Below are 21,962 nucleotides of genomic sequence, written 5' to 3'. Positions count from 1 at the left end.
TCACCAAAATTTAGATGTGAAGAGATTTATTTCTTAGGTCTTTGAACTTGGATTCCTCTTCCACATGACAATTCAAAGCTCCAAATCTTGATTGGGTTCTAGTTTGCAAGAAGGATCCTATCAAGTTTAATACTTGCAATTTCGAATGAAAAGTTCAAAACTGAAATCTTGAAGAAAGTATTTTCTAGACTACAAAGCATATATATATATATATATATATATATATATATATGTTTGAATAGTACAGATAATTAAGTTGTATCTGATTGATTTGTCTCAATTACACAAAAGGCTATAGCTATTTGATCATAACACATTTTTCCATTGGCAATGCTATTAATTATGAGCCATCAAGCAAGAAATCCAAGTCTTTCACCATTCTTCTTTGCCAATCGAATCAATCCTTGCCTTTGCTTCTGATCTGCTCCTATTGATTTGCAAAACTCTGTGATTACCTGAATAAACAAACACCATCAACATTAGCTTTGTTTCTCAGTCGATTTCGGTATTCAACTAATCTAGATTCGTGTCTGGAGGTTTTATTTGATATTAAAACAGTTCCTACTAAAGGCGATTTCATTCTCAGGACTCGAACCTTAAACCTTGGCCTTTATCCTTTTTGGAGACTCAAATACCACATTTAACTTGAGAATTAATGAAATATACAACAAATTGTCCTCTATAAAATCTTATAGGAATTGTATGAGTTTTATTTACTTATTTTTTCTAGTACATCTTGGATTTCAAGTTTACTTTAAAATGATAAATGAATCAAATTTAATATTACAAGACATTTATTAATCAAATCCAACATTGAAAAGCTTTTAACCTATTTGTTTAGACTTTAGAACAATAATAATATGAGAATTTGAGAACCAAAGTCCAAAGCCTCTTCTTTTAGACTCAATATTTATTTAATGATTTTAAATATACAACATCTCAAAATCTTGCCATAAATCCAAATTCAGTCCAAATAGACTAAAATTGTATATTTACTTCTCAGTTTGAACATTCTTTTAATCTTGAAATTAATTTATATTTCATCAATTTTTACCAAACAACTCTGATATTTTTATTGAATATATCCCCAAATTAGAACACTTTGAAAGAGCATTCAAATAACATCATTACTTAAGAAAGACTTTTGCAGAAAATAAATCTACCCAAAATTCCACAGCAACAAAAAACACTGAGATAACAAGGATTAAAACAAAAGAACATAAACTAAAAGTAGTGTAATTCAAAGACGTGGCCTAGTGGTCAATGAGTTGATGAAAAACAATATAAGCAAAGACAAAAATTGTTGGATAATTTTAGCCCATCTTTATTTGGTAGCTAGACAAGGTAGAATTATCCGGTATCTATGTTGGTTAATGATCAATAAAATGGATGAAAAACATAAAAGATTGATGTTAAGATTTTCCAACATACAAAAAGAAAAAAAAAACGATATGTAATTTCTGCTCATTTGCAGAGGCAAAATTATTCGAAATCTACAAACTGGTGGATACTGGATAGTAGCAGGTATACAGTAAGTGAATGATGATTACCTGAGAGTGTAAAGCAATAGCTTTGCCCCTAAGTTGATTGAATCTTTTCTTGCCAACAATATTCCTAGTGACAACAACAAGTGGTGCAAATATCCCTTTCCCTTCATTAACATTCTTCATCATTGGCCTTGATCTCACTGCCTTTCCAGTTCCAACACTCATTAATGGTTGCACTTTTCTAATAAACATACCATAATCTTCACCACTAATACATGAAGAAAAAGAAGTTGCTGCAATTGAAGTTGTAATTGCCATTGAAATAATAATAATAATAATCACAACTTCTTTTTGAGAACTATTAGTTAGTAAAAAATATTCTTGAATATTGAAGTGATGACAATGGAGCTAAGGGATTCTTTGTTGTGGTGATGGTGTTGTTTTTGAGCTTATGATATAAGATTTTTTTTTGTGGTTTTTAAAGATAGGGGGTTGTTGTAAATTTTGTAGCCTTAGTTTGGTTTATATTTGAGTGGTAATGAAGAGGCAAATTTAGAGCCACACAATTGTATTTGCTGGCTTTGATTTTTTTCTTTTTGTTCGACTTTGATTTTTCCATTTTACTTGAATAATAGGAGTAAGATTCTTCTTGTTTTTTTAATTCTTTATGGTCCTCCATAGTTTATTTTTATCCAACAAAGCATTCCGTTTTAGTAAAGCTTGGGATAGCAATGACAGAATCAAGATTTTTGTTAAAGAAAGGTTGAAAAATAGAAATATAATATTTGAAATCTAAACTTAAAACATTAAAGTGAATTTTGAATCTTTAAACCACTGAGCCAATTTTTAATTTTGTGTTAAGGAAATTCAAAATTTATATATATCCATCAAAAATTACCTTATATGTATTAGGGGTGGGCGTTCGGTTATTAGGTTGAGTTTTGCTAAAGTTCGATTCGATTTTTTGGTGTTCGATTTTGAAAAAGTGTGCACCATATTTCAAATTAAATTAGATCGGTTCGGCTTTTTCAACTTCAGTTCAATTTAGTTCGGTGTTTTTAAAATGGTTTTTCGATACAATTAACTATGATTATTCTATATATGACTTACTCATTGGTCAAAAAAAAGATTTTGTTGAGTCCAGGTGTGGCATCTATATTTTTTAGGTGAAGTATATTGGGTATTCAATATTGGTAAATTATTTTGATTATGTCTTTGTTCCAAATTAGTTATATAGGTAATCTATATCCTTTTCACTCTATTCAGGTAATTTCAATATTTTGATAGAGTAATTTGAAATATATAAAGACTAAGTACTAAAACTCAAAAATAAAAAAACTAGTCTTTTGTAATGAAAGTAAGAAACTTCATTTGGTGAAATGAGCAATGGAGAGTGAAGAGTGACGAGGAAGTGAAGCCTGAAGGCAGAGGAGCTGCAAGGTGAGCAGTGAGCCCTAAATTAAACGTTCTAAAATTTAAGCCAAAATTAAAAATGGGTCATTGAATTGGGTAAAAATTAAAATATTTTGGGTTAAAATATGTAAGTAATAGGAGGAATGACCTGAAAACCAAAGAACCGACATCGAAAAATTAAAATAATTTGATTTGGTTCGATTTTTTGATATTTATGTCCACCCCTAATATGTACAATATATTTTTTTATCGAGGGAGTTTGAGTGAACACTCTAGCAACCTTCTAGATTCTCTCCTACAGGGAAGGACAGCACCCGAAGGGTGTGATATAGATATCTTACATGAATACAAGTACGAAAGATTATTTTCATGGCTCAAACTCATAAGCTTTATTTTATTTTATTTTATTTATTATTTATCCGACTTTGGAGATCTGTATGTTCTATTCTAGTGGCTCTTTTTCTTCATGTAGGGTCCACCATTGTAATCTTGATCATATCCATATGCCAAGTGGTGGCCGTTTGATCAATTGAAAATTTAAAAGTCTTTTAATAAATGAGTCTCAATTTTGGATTTTTGTTTTTTCTCGTTAAATGTATTTTGTGAACCACCTAAATGAAGAAAAATATTAATTTACTCTAGATAGAACAAAGTTTTATTAATTTTATATGTTTCCTAAGAGCCTTTTTAGTATTGTCTTGGATTTATATTTCAGTAGAAAATAAAGAACGTCAATACTTAAAAGATCAACTTTTTAATACTATTAGACTGAAATAGACTTCAATGGAGCAATAAGTAAAATGATGATAATTCATATACACAAGTTTTAATTTGCTTGAAATTGAGGCATAGCCGATAATATAATAAGATTTTAATATTTTTATTTGAGTGCATAATAGTAATCCAACACGTTGTGTTCAAGAATCCTAAAGGCCTCCTACCAATCATCACTAGATAATTCTTATTTTTCTTTTTAATAGTCTATTCCAAAAATAACATTATATATACAATAAGTCTTAAATTTAAATATTCTCATTTTAGTCATAATTGCATTTTCTTACACATATGGCATTGCAAGTTTAAAATCGCGGGATTGAAATTGTATTTTATTATGTTATACACATGTTTAATTTGAGATTATCTTCAAAAAAAAAAATGCATCGTAAATTTTATGTATAGTTAAATTAAGATATAAATCAAAACGATGGATTAGAAATTTTATCTCTAATTTTTCATTCGGTATTCGACATTTGCATCGACATCAATAAAATTTAAATTTGCGCATTGTAGAGCCCTAGTCTGAGTGCAACACTTCCCACAATTTATTTATTTTTATCGTCAGTGGCTCGAATCCGAGATCTTTGATTAATGACAGAGGCATTCAATCACCACTATGGTTCTAAATTATACACGGTCTTAAATAATCCCAGAAACTTGGAATGGTAGGTAGCATGCAATTAGTCCACAATAATTGAACGGTGCAAAACGTTTGAAGACAAGTACATAAATTTCACTTAAGGTGGGAAATTGGATTTTGTATTTGTAAAGTCATATACAAACGTTTTTTTCTTGTTTCATATTTGATGCATATGTGAATAAGGAAAATCTAAATTTTTAGCCGTTAATAATATGCTGTATATATTATGTATATGTAAGTCCTATATATGAAGCTTCATAGAACTACTGCAAATTAATTAATTGTTTGTCAAATGGTACGAACAATCTCTTCAACTGAGTATATTTTTTTTTAAAAAAACAATATTTAAAGTGATGGGTTTGTTGGGGTGAGGAAGCACCACAACTAAAGTTTGATATGATGAAAATAATGAAAATAAATTAGACACGAGAATTTTACGTGGAAAACCCCTCTAACTGATAGAAGGGAAAAACCACGGGGTAGAAGGATCTCACTATAAAAATATGGAGTATACAACTCTCAAATACAAGGAGAAAACAACAATTAACACTTCTCTCTTGTAAAAGGAACAACTACTAAAGAGGACACTCAAGACTACAATATTTATCTTGGTGTATAACTCTCTTTGTATTCTTACTCTCTCTTTCTGGGATAATTTCAAATGAGGGCAAGAGACCCTATTTATAGGAGAAAGAAAACGTGTATACGCGTTTTCTTACCGTGTAAATTTGCAGCCAACTTTTCCCAAATCTGCAGCCAACTTTGTCAAACAAAGTTGCTGCCTCTTGGCCCCTTTTTTTGACTCCCTTTTGCAGCAACTTTTATTGACTTTCATTTCCCTTTTGCAGCAACTTTTATTGACTTTCAGGGTTTTCTTTCAGAAAATATAAATTTATGGGTCAAGCTTTATATTTTTAAAAAATTTGAAATATAAAATTATGACTTCATATCGGATGTCCAAACACAAGTTTCGACTTCATTGAGTTATTGATTTTCTTTATTACTTCTTACACTAGGAAAAACATGTTATTATATGTGGAGATGATCTTCTTTACTTCTTGGAATTACTAACTATACTTGAGTCTTCTGTTACTATATACATATATTTTTTTGTTCCATATTTCTTTTTTATATGCCTATTATTTGGTTAATATTCTAATGCATCTAATAGTTTATTCATGATGTTGAGAATAATCTGATTATCAATTTGTTTCAAATTCATATGTTTTTGATGAATTAGATCCTATTAATATTTTTCAATTTCAATGATCAAAGTTTGTCATAATTAACCACACGACATGCTTAATAAAAATTAAGATATTGGACTTTTGGAAGAAGAATGCTCCTAACATTAGAATGTAAGGAATTAATAAGCCAAACAAACGTAGACAAATTAAATTCTTGAATTTCAAGACATAATAGTGATAAATTAATATATTTTTAATAAATAACGTTTAAAATAATATAATAATTAATTTTTGGGGGGTTAAGAAGATATATATACTTAAGATGTAACTTTACAAAATGTAGTGCTGCTAGAAACACCAGAATGATCACCATTCACCATATTAGTAATTCAAAATGTTCTGAGAATTATTACTTACATTAGCTCATACGATATCATAGTGATTATCCCAATTTTTTTTTAATTTAGTTAAATAAATTGTTCAAAATTATTATAGTAATTAAAAGAAATTTCTACTTTGTTTGCCTCATAGGTTGGCAAAGCAAATAAGGGAACTTTAAAAAGTCTCGAAAATTATGATGAACCATACCAAACTCACAGATTACTTATTACTTCAAAATCTCCAAACATGTGTTTTTCAATGTTTAAAGAGTTATAAGTCGAGGACTCTGCTATTAAAATTAGACATTTCGTTAGTGATAAATTTTGTAGGTTTTTATCGATCAAAACAATATTTTTGATTAATCACAATTAATTTTTCTCATTTATACCAAAGCAATTCTTCTCATCATATATTCACAATTTCAATCAAATGAAATCTTAAATTTGTGAACTTTTTTATTTTTTGTTGTTACTGAAAAATTAGCATTAAAACACTAATTTTTGTATTTTTGTAGAGGGAAATTATCATAGACAATTTGAGGAATCCGCATTAATAAAGAGGATACTTCTTGATTGTCCAACTTCAAACTTTAACTTTAGGACATAGTATTAAAGCAACACATTCAAACCCATCGATTTATAAATTGAAAAAAATGATAATATAGTTGTACAATTAGTTCTATTTATGGAGAATAGAAAATTCAAGACATACATATATAACAACTTAGCATCAACTTATGTGTAAATTGATGAGTTAAAGTGTCTTAAATCAATGAATTAAAATAAACAATTGTGTGTACAATAGTTGTTTAACTAGAATATTTTATGAAACATAAAATATTTTAAGGTTTATCATTACTAACATGAAAACATATAACAATAAAGTGAATAATATATAATTTAAATGTCATTAATTATATTTTTCTTTAATTATTATGTATTATAATTTGTTTGAATCATATTATTCAAGTTATTTGTGTCACAAACTACATAGTTATGATTGTTGTGTCATTCAAACGCCTCTGACATTATACTTCGTTTTTAAAAAAAATATATTTTATAATTTTTTTTTCTTTTTGCGTATGTTGCAAAGCTATATTAAATGAGAATAAAGGTTAAAAAAGTAACTGAAAAAAGATTTGGCCTTTTTGTGTGATAGTATAAAGCAGTAACCATAAGTTTTCAATGATTTCATCAAATACAAGGATGAATAAATATAGCTGAGATTTCTAAATAGTGATCAAGTAGTATAAAAAATAATAAATTAATAATAAAAGACACATTACACTATTAAAATATCTGAATAAATATCTAAAATGCCCTAAAAAATCAGAGTTCTCATTTTTATTTTGTAATAATACAAATAATAATATTTTATTTTATTTAAATAATTTTACTTAAGACCACTCTACTTATACACTGCAAAAGACCAAAAAGAAAAGGACTTGGTACATAGGCAACCCTTTAAACTTGTCATCAAATTTTACGTAGATATCTGAATTATGATTTGCTTTAATTAAGCATCTAAGTATACTACAATAAAGTATCCAATTTGGAACTTTTGCTTCTAATTTTGAAAAAAATTGTGTCTTCTAAAGAATTTTATAGGTGATTAAGTAACCATATAAAATATATTATCTCTTTTAATTATATACATCCATTTCAATAAATAGTAAAACTCAAATGTTTTTTAATTGATATTGATGCGTATAATTAAAAACAATAAAATATTTAATGTGGTTAACTTAACTATCTAATAATAATAGATTCTTGAGAATAATAAAATTTAGTGACAAATTTATGAAGCTAGGAGGATTATGTATTAAGCCAAAGAAATACCTCCAAATCAACAAATTTTGGGGTAAGAATTTGCCAAAAATGGGAGAAAAGTAACAGAACAACAAACAAACTTAAGGGTATTTTTTTTTCCGCTCAATGCCCGAAATACGTATTGAAGTCCCGATAAAAAATTTATCACATATCATGGAGTCCGTTTGAAATGGTGCTCTCAACAAGATTTGAACTCGAGACTTGTGCTTCATAATAATAAGACATAATACATAAATTGACCTTTAAACTTGGATTCAAATTTTAAGTATGATCTTCAACTTTCATAGTGCACAAATATACACTTTAACTATCCATTTTTTCAACCAAAAAACACGTGAATCCAACAACCAAAATGCGTATACAAACGATTCCACGTGAATTTTTGGGCCACTCAGTAGCTGCCACATAATTAAAAAATTTACACGCATTTTATAATTAAAAAAAATAAAATTAAAGAAAATGAGATTTTGATTTGAAAAATAAAGAATATATATATATAAGGGATTTATTAAGGGTAAAATTGCCATTTTTTCTTTTTTTTTTATGCTTTATTTACGCGTTTTGTCAGGTTGGATTCACGTGTTTTTTTGTTTAAGAAATAAATAGTTAAAATATATTTATACTCTATAAAAATTGAAACTCATACTTAAAATTTAAAGCTAAGTTTAGGTTCAATTTATGTATTAAGCCCTAATAATGAACACTTACAATTTTTTAAGTTTTCTTTTCTCCTGTCCGTTCTTACCCTAATATTGACTTTTGCTTAAAACAAAAAAAACATCACCATTGATGAGCTTGAAACAATCTTCCATTTCTCCTTAATCTCATCAAATCCCTTAAAAAAAAATTCAAAATTATCCCAATTGAGATGTCATTAGCTATCCATTTCTCAGCATTTCTTATCCTTTTTACACTAGGTATTCATCGTCTTCTTTGTTGCATCTGTAATTACCTCAAAAACCCATCACTCTGCAGATCAAAAACATGGTATTTCTCAGAACCCAAATGGAAAAATCTTGATTTATACTCCCTTTTAATCATTCTCCCCATTGCCTCTTTCTCTCATGTATTTCTGTTCTTAGCTTTCTCAGGCAACAATGTAACGTATAAATTCTCATTCTTGCAGCAATCTCTAGTCATTTTCTTCTTCTGGGTGCTCTTGATTCTCATTGTTGTTAAAGAAAGTTTCGATCTTTATGCAATTCTTGATAGTTTGGTTTACAGTTTTGCTGGTGTTTGTTTTGCTGTTGAATTCTTGATGAATGGGAAAGGACTTGTTGGTGTTAGTGGGGATATGTATGGACATTTGGGGGAATTAGCATTTGCTTGTGCTGGCTGTTGCTTGTGTTTAGCAGTAAAGCCATCTTTATTTTTTGTGGAGTTTTTGTTTTCTTCTGTACTTGTGTTAAAAGGGACTTGGGTTTTGCATGTTGGGTTGTCGTTATATACTGATATGTTTTCTCTAGATGGATGTGAGAATCTTTTGGTGGGTTTGTCAAAGGGGAAAAATGATGTTAAATGTGATCTTGAGGAGAATAAGTTGAGGGGAACTGCATTGATGAATCTGCTGTTTATAGTGCATGTTATTGTGGTTATGATCATGAGTTTGGGGTTGTTTGCACTGTTGAATCGGAATAAGAGTATGAGATGTGGCGATACAAGTGGACCATTGCTAGCACAGGTTGGATCAGAGGGGGTGTTGATGCGTCTGCCTCCTGAGTTAGAGATAGAATGAGAGATTTCTGATGTTCTTTGATAGAGAAGCATTTGAAAGAAACTGCAGAAGTGGTTTCCTTGTAAGTTTTGAATTTGCAATTTTTTTTATACTATATAGGAAATTCTAGCCTTTTGTTTCTCTTGAGCTTCTGTCTTTTCCAATGTACCTTACCAGCATGACATTTTTCATTTCTGACACTTACTATTGAATGAAAGGAGAGTTTCTATATAGTTCATTATAGTATTGTTGTCTTTCTATATTTCTATATTCATCTGATTTTTAATGGCAAAATGCTGGTGGCCAAAGAAAGAACTTCTTGAATCAAACTCCGACTTGTCTTTAGAGTATCTTTGTATTAAATTAGAAAAAGAAAACAAAGTAGTTATCTGTTACAGATGTAGAGAGCCTATGAAATCCAAAAGTTAATTTACATCATCTGCAAATGAAAATTATAACAATGATCTAACATAGTTAAACAGAAAGCTTTCATGCTGTAAGGAGGATTAGATTTTCCTCCAAAGCATCTAGGGTTCTTTTCTGCAAAGAGTACTTACAACATGAACAGGGTACAACTATGAGTGAACCATGTTTTCTGAATTCCTACAGCGGTTTTTTCTAGACCAGCTCCAGAAAGCTTCTGTTGGGGACTTTGGGTTCTTAGCGTCATCACTTCTGCCCAAATTCTTTTAAAGCATATATGTCGTCTTCACGATGCAAATACAAGTGATTTGAGTCTTAAGTAGTTACCATTATCAAAAAAAAGTGATTTGAGTCTTAAGTATTCAGCTCACAGAAGTTGTATCATTCAGTAACCAACTTCAAAGCAAACATTAGTCTAAACTCCCCCCATGGGTTTCTTTTGCATTCCTGAGGCCCACTTTTATAAAGCTTTCACTTCATAATTGTATCTCCACAGCTAATCAAAAAGGAGACTCTTGTTGTGCATTCGTGGGTTCTCGCTCTGAGATCCCATTCTCCTTGTGGTTTCAGTACTACACTGCACTTTATCAGATGGTATTTATCTCGACTGATATTGCCTTCCTACAAAATTTCTCCTTATGTTGTCAATCCCGTATAAACTTTAGCAGGAATGGGAAACAAGGACATAAATATGTAATGATGCTGTCAACACACTGATAGTAAGTTTGAGTCTTTCCCATAATGAGAGATATTGCCTTTTCCTTGTGTCTGAGCTTCTACATATTTCCCCACTACCCCTTGCCAAATATCCATATCTTTGTGGCTAGCTCCAATTGAAGAGCCAAATAACTAGTTGGAGTTCCCCACTTTATACCTAAGTATCTCTACTTAACACCCAAGTATCTCTGCCTCTGGAAATTCTGCAATGTCTTAGATAGACACAGGACAATTTTGCTTGTACTACCTGATACAACAACAACATCATACCTAGTGAAATCCCACTAAGTGGGGTCTGGGGAGGGTAGAGCGTATGCAGACCTTACCACTACCTCGAAGAGGTAGAGAGGCTGTATTACCTGATATTTTTCCAAAAGCCATCAATACTATTTTCAGGTATAATATTTGTCTCTCCTTAGTCCCACAGAAAATTAAACTATCATTTGCATGTAAGCATTAGAGTTATGTATGCAAACCTGCTGTTATCACTTACTTTCGGATTTTGGTGATTTATAGAACAGTTTTTTTGATTCTGGCTCGTTTTCTTGACCAAAAGCTCCATCCAAATTTTTGGTTTATTCTATGAAAATTGTCTTCTCTTTCTTCTTTTGATTTTTAATTTTTTTTCTTTTTAAGACCTGGGGATATGATTCTGCACTTCAAATGAATTTGTTCCATGGGATCAAATATAAAATCTGTTTCTTTTTTCCCCATACAGTTTCATGACAAAAACGTTTACAGGATTCTGATTAAGCACTGAATCACTTCCAGGTTTTTGAGCCAATATTATTATCCTATCACAAGGTCCCTTCTGTTTATTTTCCCCTTTTTTAAGATGTTAAATGATCAAATGACCATGGAAGAACATAAGCGCTCTATTTGTGGCAGTGAAAGATCAATAGATATGGAGATTAACTCTTTAAAGAATTGCCTAATGAAGGATAATTGAGAGGTTAAGATGGTGAACCTGTCTAGCAGAATCAACTTGTTATAATTTTACAGACTGATCTGTTGCTTTTATGGTCTCGTTGTATCTCTGGAAATTTGATGGCAATTTTCAAATCCTGTGGAAATTTTCTAAATTCAAGTGTTATATCTTGGGATTATGCGAAATCAAAATCTTAATTTTTATTGTTCTTGTGAAATTAAGTTTGAAATTCCTCCCCCCTCCTTTTTTATTGCTATTTTAGTTATGCTTTTTCTTTCATGTCAATGCCAAGGGAGACCGACTTCTAGTCTTGTATACAAGCGCCGCAGTTCCTAAATGTGATCTCTCATTCGCCCATCAAAATACTTGTTCATAAACATCATCTTTAAAATTTTCAATGTCAAGAGTCTGAACTATTTATTGTTCTTTTAAGGTAACAAGTTGATCTAATGTATATGGACAACAACAACACACTCAGTGAAATCCCATGGGTGGGGTCTGGAGAGGGTAGAGTGTATGCAAACCTTACCCCTACCTTAGGGAGGTAGAGAGGCTGTTTTCGAAAGACCCTAGCTCAAGTAACGCCTTACATTTATGGACAGATACATGAAATAATCAACTTCAAACAGTTGATCATCAATAGAAAAGAAACTTTCTTGCTTAACAACAAGAGTAATATGCAAATCTGGGTTTAATCTGTGGTAGAAGTATAAAACAACTGCTAACCAACTTGTTTGTGGTGCTTTAATATTTGTACAATGTACATAGTACACAGGTATCTATATGTATTGCCAATATTTGAGGAAGTGACAAATACAATGGTGTTTTACATGCTATAGTGTAACAACTATCCTGATTAAAGGATACGTTTGTCCCTTTCCAGGAAAACTCTGACATAAGCAAAATCTACTAATTATGTTGAAGAGAAATATCTTTTTCCAGCTTTCTGTATTTTGTCTTGGAGGAGAAGGTGGGGAACGTCAACCATTTTCGACGAAAACGGCTGAACCCGTGGATTTTTAATCTTGAACGAAGCCTCTTAAGTTTACTGATGAAATCACTTCTATATCTGGGTATTTTGAATTTTGTGAAATTTACCAACTTTTTCATGCGCTTGTATCCTGCATGAATGTTGTTTGAAAAAAGTGAGAGAAAGTAAAAGAAAAAGGATGTATAGAGTTACAAAAACAGTGAAAAAATAAAGAAAAAGTATTATTATGGAAGGTAAGTGTCTCCAAGTTAATAGAAACCTATGATAAATTCACAGAATTGCTGTGAGTCCTTGCTTCTATTATATGTGCATAAACTTCATAAACCTTGCCATATTGTTATTTGATTGTTAGTTTCTCTTTAGGTCTTCTATTCAAATATATGTTGACCTCGAACTCAAAGATTCATACCTTTCACCTCTTTAATCTGTTGCTCATCTTGAAGTCCTGTTTTCTGTAAGACCTACAAGTTGCAATCATATAGTAGTTCATCGCTGTGCATATTTTTGCAAAATTACATCTCAGAGTGCAGAGAGTAAGAGAGGTTCTACTGTTTCTTCGTGAACTATAATGTGCTACTCCTGATGAGTATTATCTATTTCTTTACCTCAGCCAGGCTCTTCAGACATGTTCTCATCCTTCTTTGTATGAATCCCCGAGTGCTCTGTTTGATGCAGAATATAGGCATAAGATGTTAATAGGTATAATGCTACCACGCTAAAAGGATTTTTTTACCTTTACATGATTTTTCACAAATGCGTAAAAGTTCAGAAGGTTCCACACAGTCTTGTCTAGCCTTTTGCCTTCAATATGGCGCGAAGTGATATCTGTGAAAGCCATGATAAAAAGGTAAATATCAGGCCAACTCCAATCCCAAGATTTAGAGAAGGCTGGAGAACACTAATATATGTATCTTCTGATTTTACAAGTAGACCTCTTCTCTTCTTAAATGTCTGTTTCAAATCATTACTCATGTTTAGGAGGTTCTTCTAGTCTATTTTCTTCTCCAAAGCTGAAGTAGTATAAACATTTTTCTTTTGCCCTTATCAAATGTTTCATTTATTTGAGAGAAACAGTATTTTGCGTATACATGTGAGCTGTTAATAAAAGATACCAAAAGAGACAAATCCTCCGTTTGTGCTTAAATCTTCAATTGCTTCTCCTCTTAGCTCAGGAGGTGGTATAGGGGACCAGATGCAATGGGGTGCTTTGGCACATGCTTTGGTATTTGTAACATCCATGAGTTCCTGCTGGGGAAACTGTCAATTTCTCCTGAACACTTGAACAAAGTCATACATGCTCTAAAATTACAAAGTCGTACATGTTATAAGATTGTGTTACCTGGAAGAAAGCTGTTGCTATAATCACATCTGTTTTCTCCTTAAAACGCATTGGGAATACTGCTGTGATTTTCTGGGGCTGTCACAAATGTAGAGTTTACATATTCAGAAACAGGAGGCTGTATTCTCTAAAACAAATATCATATTTTAGGAAGGAATTTTTCTCTACACTTTTTTTGTACAATTATTTTTCTTCATTCAATTTCCTTTTAATATGCCAATTTAAACCAGAGCCAATCATATAGTTGTTATTCATGTGCCATATTTTGAACTTAGTATAACACAGTAGCTATAGTGCTATATGCAGTAGTTTGGAAGTATTATATGGTGTAGTTTAGAATTTGATCTAAAACATGCTTCTAGTGCCTTGTTAAGAAGTGCCTGCAACCTGTTCTTCCTTCACAGCTTCCTGAATTGACATGATAAAAGGTGTGCATTTTCGGTATAGTATACCTTTGAAGTAATTGCTAATAGATCAGTTGTGAATATAATGCTTCCAATTTATAAGTTTACTGCAAGTAGAATATTGCAATCCAAGAAGGTAAGACTTTCGGTTGACAGTTTGAATAATAAATCACTCTGCAGATATTAAAGTCTTAAATGGTCTGGAAATTTGATGGTATCAGAAAATGTGATGGTCTCACTTTGATTTTTTAACCTCTTCCGTATGTAGTATAATTATATCACTTTTTGGAGCATGATTGAGTATTGCTACCTGATGCTAAATGAACTAATTGTTTCTCAGAAAGGGCTTCAGCATTTATGGCTGCCCCATAATGCATTTTAATCCCTCTACTGATGTTCCGACGATAGGGATCAACTACTGCCAAGTTAATGTTGACTGAGCGAGTCTTACATTATGCAGAGCTACTTATCTGCGTTATTGTTCATTTACTTGTCCTTAAATTTGAAATTGTATATTCAATGTTGGTGTGATTAAACTAAGTTATCACATAATTTGAAGTACCTGTTTTATGACATAAAACGGCTCCCTTGGGTGATAAACAAGCTTGATTGGTTTGTACATCCCTTGAGCCACATCTTGTGAATTCACATTCATCAGCATTTCTTCCAGCTGAGAACTCAGAATTACACCTTGCACAGCAGCAATGTCTGTGATCAGTTTTGTCGACTCTGAAAAGAACACAAGACAACACAAATTTTATTAGCACCACTGCAGTGTGGAATACTATCAAAGTTGTAAATTTTAGTGATTTGAGTTTGAAACATCCAAAAAAGATTGTCATAACATCATTAAATGAAGATAGGAGTTTGTTAACTTGCATCTATCTATATGCTGGATTTTTTGGGACTGTTTCTACTCTACTTGATCCAATTTTGGTACTATGATGTAAAATAGCATCTTCTTTACATTCTCTTTTACGATAAATAATTCCGAGTTTCAGTACATTTAATCACCATTTGCTCATTTTAGTTCGGAGATCTTGAATACTGGACGAGCTTGTTTTCAGTTATAACAAACTGAAACATGTATCTAAAAACAGGTATTATTATCTTTGCTCCATTTTTTTATTTTTATTGTTTTGCATTAAACTTGATTACTAATCTTATTTCTTTTATCAACTATGCAAACATGAATGTATCCCTGTTTAGAATTTTTGTAGACATGACTCTCCATAGAGCTCCTTCTGTTTTCCTCTGTAATTTCTTGGTGTGCAGCTTATTGGTGCCGAAAGTAATATTTATATAGAACTGCTTAGTAAACCTCCAACATCCAACTTTTTTGCATCCACAGGGAATTAATCTTAACTTAAGCTGTTCTAGCTGCAAGAAAGATGTGATTTTAAGTTGATGAAGCTTCAATTACTTGACAAGAAAGAAACACAATTTGGTTCCACTAACAATGGCTCAGTTACATCTTATCATCACCATACAAAACGAAAGTAGCGGACTGCTATAATGGTTCTGTTTTTTGCTTGGGGTTCCACATTTAATTGTTTACTGCATGATCTACCATTCTGCTTCTGAGATGTTTCTAAAACAGGAAAAAGAGATAGGGGGGGGGGGGAGGTGATGCGAGGAGATCCAAACCTTTACCATGAGGCATTCTAGCAAAATTGAGTCGTAAAGTCAGCTGATATCCTTCTTTTGGAGGCTCAACGATCTCTAACACTTCAGAACTAATAGCCTTTACCTTCTCTATAGTGTAACGTGAAAGCCGAGTTGAGATTAGGAATGCTTGAGACAGAATTGGGGTTGATATTGATAAGTAGGTATGATCAGGATCTGACATCAAGGACTGACAAAATATTTCAAAAAGAAAAAAGTTATGGAAACTTTTGCACACATATTTTTGATTGTTCAATATCAGCAAAAAGTTGAGCAATAAAATGCATTTCTCAACTTTTTCTTTTTTTTAATACAAAAGTAGTTGCTTAAATTGTTCTTCAGTCCGAAGGATCTTCGTTAAGACAAGCCTTATCTTTTGTGCCATGAACTTCAATCATCTATGGAATGTGTGCTTGTTGCTCTTACCTGAATGTAATATTCAACGGACCCAAATTCATGAAGGTGATGGTCGGCATCAATAGCCCGTTCATCTCTGTTTCAAGAAAGAAAAAAAAGCTTGTTCATTGTAAGAGTTTTAGTTTTTACATCTGTGTTATTCAAGAACTTAAGATTCACTCCAGGAAGAAACACATTTGTAGACTGCTTAAAATTCAGTTAATAAAATCTAATGTGAATTATTTACACTTCGTCTAGCTTAACAATACTAAATGGATCTCAAGTCCTCAACTTTGTATAGTTTTGTTTTTGGGCTATTGTAAAAATGTATTTCTCAATAGTGAGAAATTGAACAATTGAGTCTCAATGATTTGGCCACTGGGGATAAAAAGAGAATGTATGGAAAGAAGAAAGCTATGAGGAGGATGTGGCAGCCTAGCAAGTCCGGAAGAGGAGGTGTGGGCATATGCTGGTCTGATTTATCTGAAGGTATTTGCATGAACGCCTTCTGAATTAATTCTATGAATTGTACGGTTAGTCAAGAATGATCTCTATGATTTTTGAACTGGAGATGGGCAGTCTATTTCGTCTTGCTAAACTAGTGGGAGGTCCATTCTGTTGCTAAACTAAAGGGAGGTTCAATCAGTTGTTTTAATCAATCTGGAATTAGCATCTCATTACCTAGATTTGTTGTAGTAATCAACTTCTTGACTGCAGGTCACTGCGTCTAGTCTAACTTGATATATAACTATAAAAGGAAGTTGTTCCAATTAGTTTGTTGCATGAGTATAATCTAAATAACAGCATGTCTTTTATTCAGCGGGACCAACTTAGCAGAAACTTAGAGAATATGGTTGTTGGTTCTTCTCTTTCAAGCACTTTGGTAAGTCCCCACTGGCTTGTGGTCACAAAGTGGCATCCCCTTAAATTTTCTCAATATTGCTGTCACTAATTGACTGTTGAAAGCAACATTGACAATAGATCAAAAGGCAAATGTAGCCCCAGAAATGGAATTCTACCTGTACAATGCTTTCTTTTGTCCACTAAATAGAATCCTTTTTCTGCACACTCAATGTCTATCTGCTTCCACATCATAACTATAAATAAATTCCTATTCATCGGCAATGTTCACTAATCGTGTATTACTCAAAACTTAATTATACTTTACCTAATGATTCTTGCTTAATCTGTATAATTGCCTTGTGTTCTGTACATTCTCCTTTTACATTATGAGACGTTCTCCAATGTGTTCTGTGATCCTGCTTAATCTGTATAATTGTGTTTTGTTCTGTTCTTTCTCATTTTACCTTATGAGACATTCTCCAACGTGTTCAGTGAATTTTATTTGGGTTTCTAATAATGTGATCTTGAAAATGTTAGTGGAAAAATAATGTTCACTATCATGTTTTTGACAGACTAGAATTACCTAGTATTGAAATTGTCCAATGAACTCGAATATTAGACACACCCTAACTATGATCAGCAACATTTATCCTGGTGAATACATTGTTGCATCATTTTGCTGCACTCAAATGTGTCGCCTAGTGGTCAATGAAGTAGGTTGAGAACCATCAAGTCTCAGGTTCAAATCCCAGAGGAGGCAAGAACTCTATAGTTGTGCTGGCAGGAGGTAGCAAGTACCCCGTGGAATTAGTCGAGGTGCACGCAAGTTGACACCGACACCACAGTTATGGAAAAAAAAGAAAAGCATTGTTGCATCATTTGCTAGGTGTTGAGATTACAAAAGTTGTTATGGATGTCATTCTACAACAGGTGATGCTTCTAACTTAGTGAAGATATATATGTTCAATCTAATAAAACACTTTGTTATGTTAACCTCTACAGGAAAAGCATATTTGTCTACTTATTTGAGAAGTAAATCTTGAACATGACTTGACTATAAAGAACAATGAGTATAGTTCATTTTACCGGTATAATCTAAGCAGAATCTCCTTCAATGCTGGCGATGCACGTTCAAAACACGCCATGCTCCGTGTGTTGATCTTGAAGGTGGAATGAACTTCACATGAAGGTATGTAAAACAAGTTTTTACTGATGAGTTGTTGTGGTGGAAGTAGTTCTTTTTGAGTTAGGTGCAAGTTTGTAATTCTTGCAATCATGTTTAGCAACTTTTGAAGCAATTTATTTACCTAACAAGGCAAATGGCACTTCTACTTTTTAGTCTTCAGCCCATATGATTATATCTGCCAATGCTTGTCTTCAAAGATCAGGAAACAGATAGAATAATCATGTTATATATGATTCTATTATTGATCATTATTATATTCTCCACTTCACTTGGAAATTTGAAAGTTGTTGCATGTGTGCAAAATCAATCAAGAAGATCTTATTGTATAATTAAGTTAATGAGTTAGTGGAACTACTTGCCCAAAAAAATTTGATCTTTTGGATCATATTCTGGTGTTGGGCTCAACAGCGAGGTACATAATTTATCGTCAAATATTCAATATCATTTCACAACATCTAGTTTTGTTCAAGTAATGGATTTTAGCCACTAAAAAGTTGAGATTTTCTTACCTATCTTAATGCTTGCTAATTGTTTCAATGTTCCAATTTACACATGGATATAAAATATATCTACTAAATGGGAAAATGTGGTTTTCAAATAGGATTTAAATTTAATGGGTTCAATAATTAAGTTTCTTAACATTGATATAACATTAATTTATATTTTGTGTCAAAAGTATTGAATTCAGATGAATCAATGTCGCAAGTTTGCATCCGCCCTTTGCAAAGGTGGAAATTCAATTGAACTCAATATTTCTTCAAGGCTAGCTACAATGACAAAGATGTCCTTTTTCAAGGTTCTTTCGCCGAAGTCCTTCACAAAATCCAAGGTTAAAATTGGAAATAAAAATTTAACCTAATTTATCTAGTATATACCAAGCACAAGTTTTATTTTATATTCTATATATCCCATTTTTAGTCTAATGAACCAAACATCACCCTATAATACTAAATAATTCCATCACTGTTTAATCCTTGTTATAATTTCTCCGACAATTACTTTTATAGTAGCTGCGAGCCTAAGATCAAAGGCAACCCGAAATCAATAGCCCGCAAGAAATAGAAAGGAGATAACTTGCTTTCCAACCAATCAACCTCAATAGGTTACCATTAAGGTTCTTAACATTGACGCTACATTAATTTATACTTTTGTGTCAAAAGTATTAGGTTCAGATGAACTGATGCTGCAAGGCGGCATCTATATTTGTAGGTGAATGAAACTTACATTCAATGGATTCAACTGAACTCAATATTTTCAATAAATATATATGTGAAAACAACTAAAATTTCAACAAATACCATTAAATTATGTAAAGCCAAGGAATAGGAAAGAAAATGAGAAGTTTCTAGAGAAAATTGACTATTACAAAGACAGAGATTATTTATGAGGTTTAAATAATTATGATTATAAAGTACGTAGGTTATATAGATCTGAATTTGAGGTGGTCTAAAATTTAATTAGTCCACCAGTGTATTAAATATCTTCTTTTTTTGGTCATTCAAGAGAGTGTCATTGTCCACATCTCCATATGGGAAAATTCTTTTCATTTTTCAAATCATTGTTGAAGAGAGAGATTTTTTTAGTTTGAGTAGATAACCTATATCCAAGTATCCAACCAAAGAAAGTCTAAAAAAAAAGATCTTCTCCTAACTATCAATAATCCAAAGAAAACTATATTTCTACATACTAAACTCAAAAGCCAAAAAAAATAAAATTACAACAAAAATTTATTTGAATTTGATGAGTTTTGAATTTTAGAGCGACGACTTCAAGTGTTAATTAATAACTTTTTTTTCTCCACTAGTGTTATTTGATAAATAGATATTAAATTTAATAGTCGTACAAATTTATTGCGTTCGATCGAATCTATATCGCCCGACTTATATCCCCTTTATTTTAGCATCATACCATACGTCACTATCCACTAGTGCCATAATATCATGCAGAAATTTTGCAATTTGTTAGTTTAAATAATTGGACGTTACTATTTCATTTGCTATACACATGCAGCAACCACAAAAGAATAAGGATAGAATAGTAAATATGTATAATGACAATAATCTCATTACACCTTTTCTTACTTTCTTTTGTTCAATAATATCACTATTTTGAATTAACGGAGGCGGAGTTACAATATTAGGTACAATTTTTCGAACGAATTATGTACTTTTTACTTGGACTTTGAGTTTATATTGTTAAGAAATTTATTAAATATATTACAAATTCAGTAACTAAAATAAATTAAGAATTCAATGACAAGTTCATAATTTATAAATAATTATCTATTTATTTAATTATTCTCAACCTAACCTTACCTTGAAATGATCAAAATCAATTTCTTGTTCAGTTTTATTTGAAAGAGTCTAATATTCCAAAGACTGCTATCCGGAAATATAATTAAAAGTAAATTTAATACGTTTTGCTTGGTTTAATTTTCCCTCCCATAACAATTAAAATAACTATTACTAAAAATGTTTAAAACTAGCGTTGGTACAATACGATTGTTACGTAATAATGAATTTAACAATACAATAAATTTAAGTAACAATTAAAACTTAGTGGTGTATGGTAACCAACTAGGATCGTCCAATACTCACTCCTTTATCATCAAGTAGAGGTTTTGAGCCGAGTTTGAGCTTTGAATTTGTAGTCATCTTCCTTAGGAAATTTTTTACCCTTTAATATGGAGTTTTCCAGTATGAATTTAAATATTATCAAACCTAATACAAGTATTGCCCACTCAATAGAAAATTAAAAATAAATAAATTGGTGATTCAATATTGAAGCTATTATGTACATCCTTAAGATAAAAAAGTTTTGAGAGTCATTAAAATATTAGAACCTTTTTTTTATATGAACCCTTTAATATGTGTCACCCATCACTATGTGAGTTATGATGCATAAATTTGCTATGTGGTATTGTTTTTTTTTCAAGTACAGACCTTATCTTGCCTGTTTGCTTTACAAGACTATCTTATATTAATTATAATTCTTCTATTTTAGCATAACATAAACGTTTTTCCATTATTGTAATTGTTTGTTTTGTCCCTTAAGGGTGTTTTTTAGAAAAATAAGTAAAGTTTTTTATTTATTTTTTGTGTTTGGTATGTAAGCAAAAAATAATTCTAAATGTTTATGTATAATTTAGATAAATATTATGAGAGGGGAAGTTTTAGGATGATGATTGGTGGGAATTGGGGCTAAGAGGATTGAAGTAAAGATGAGGTGTGTTGAAGAACGGGGATGACACAATTAATTTGAAATTTCAATTGTGAAATTTATTTTTTCGAGAAGACATTTTCATATAGAAAATATTTTCCAAAATTTTGACGAATTGAAAAAAATTCAAAAATCTAGCATTGTATTGATATATTTTCTTGAAAATATTTAAGACATCACTTTACAATATTTCTGTCATTTTAAATATAAGTTTTATGTACAAACATGTTTGTATTAAACCATATACAAGTAGTCTTTGGAAAAGTTGGTGTATACATAGTCTTATCCTTATTGTAAAGATGGAGAAATTTTTAAAATAAACACTCGACTCAACTAAAGCATATCAAAATTAATAAAGAAAAGAAATCTGATCCTAAAAAAAATCATGTAGAAAATAATTAAAATAAGGATACTAAAAGTAAA

General features: G+C 31.2%; 3 protein-coding genes across 4 annotated transcripts; 1 reads left to right on the top strand and 2 right to left on the bottom strand.

Moving 5' to 3' along the window:
• Positions 1-146: 146 nt before the first annotated feature.
• Positions 147-1,979, bottom strand: LOC129881870 (protein PROTON GRADIENT REGULATION 5, chloroplastic). The gene is made up of 2 exons (XM_055955981.1): positions 1,551-1,979; positions 147-455 (listed from the first exon to the last, which is right to left on the bottom strand). The coding sequence occupies exons 1-2, from the start codon at positions 1,803-1,805 to the stop codon at positions 351-353; spliced, it is 360 nt and encodes a 119-aa protein (XP_055811956.1). The 5' UTR covers positions 1,806-1,979; the 3' UTR covers positions 147-350.
• A 6,487-nt stretch (positions 1,980-8,466) lies between these two features.
• LOC129881869 (uncharacterized) lies at positions 8,467-9,663 on the top strand. The gene has a single exon (XM_055955979.1). The coding sequence runs from the start codon at positions 8,583-8,585 to the stop codon at positions 9,447-9,449; it is 867 nt and encodes a 288-aa protein (XP_055811954.1). The 5' UTR covers positions 8,467-8,582; the 3' UTR covers positions 9,450-9,663.
• A 2,512-nt stretch (positions 9,664-12,175) lies between these two features.
• LOC129883179 (actin-related protein 2/3 complex subunit 2B) lies at positions 12,176-18,518 on the bottom strand. Of its 2 annotated transcripts, none has more exons than XM_055957778.1 (10): positions 18,221-18,518; positions 16,322-16,388; positions 15,878-16,085; positions 14,793-14,959; positions 13,827-13,904; positions 13,600-13,732; positions 13,221-13,312; positions 13,093-13,149; positions 12,897-12,948; positions 12,176-12,617 (listed from the first exon to the last, which is right to left on the bottom strand). In XM_055957778.1, exons 1-10 carry the CDS (start codon positions 18,409-18,411, stop codon positions 12,406-12,408), a joined length of 1,257 nt encoding a protein of 418 aa, XP_055813753.1. In that variant the 5' UTR covers positions 18,412-18,518; the 3' UTR covers positions 12,176-12,405. The 2 variants fall into 2 exon arrangements, with proteins under 2 accessions (XP_055813753.1, XP_055813754.1); XM_055957779.1 differs by having other exon boundaries at positions 15,884-16,085.
• Positions 18,519-21,962: the final 3,444 nt, after the last annotated feature.

Source organism: Solanum dulcamara, chromosome 3 (genome assembly GCF_947179165.1).
Source record: "Solanum dulcamara chromosome 3, daSolDulc1.2, whole genome shotgun sequence".
NCBI lineage: Eukaryota > Viridiplantae > Streptophyta > Magnoliopsida > Solanales > Solanaceae > Solanum > Solanum dulcamara.
This window is presented reverse-complemented; position numbering and strand designations above follow the sequence as displayed.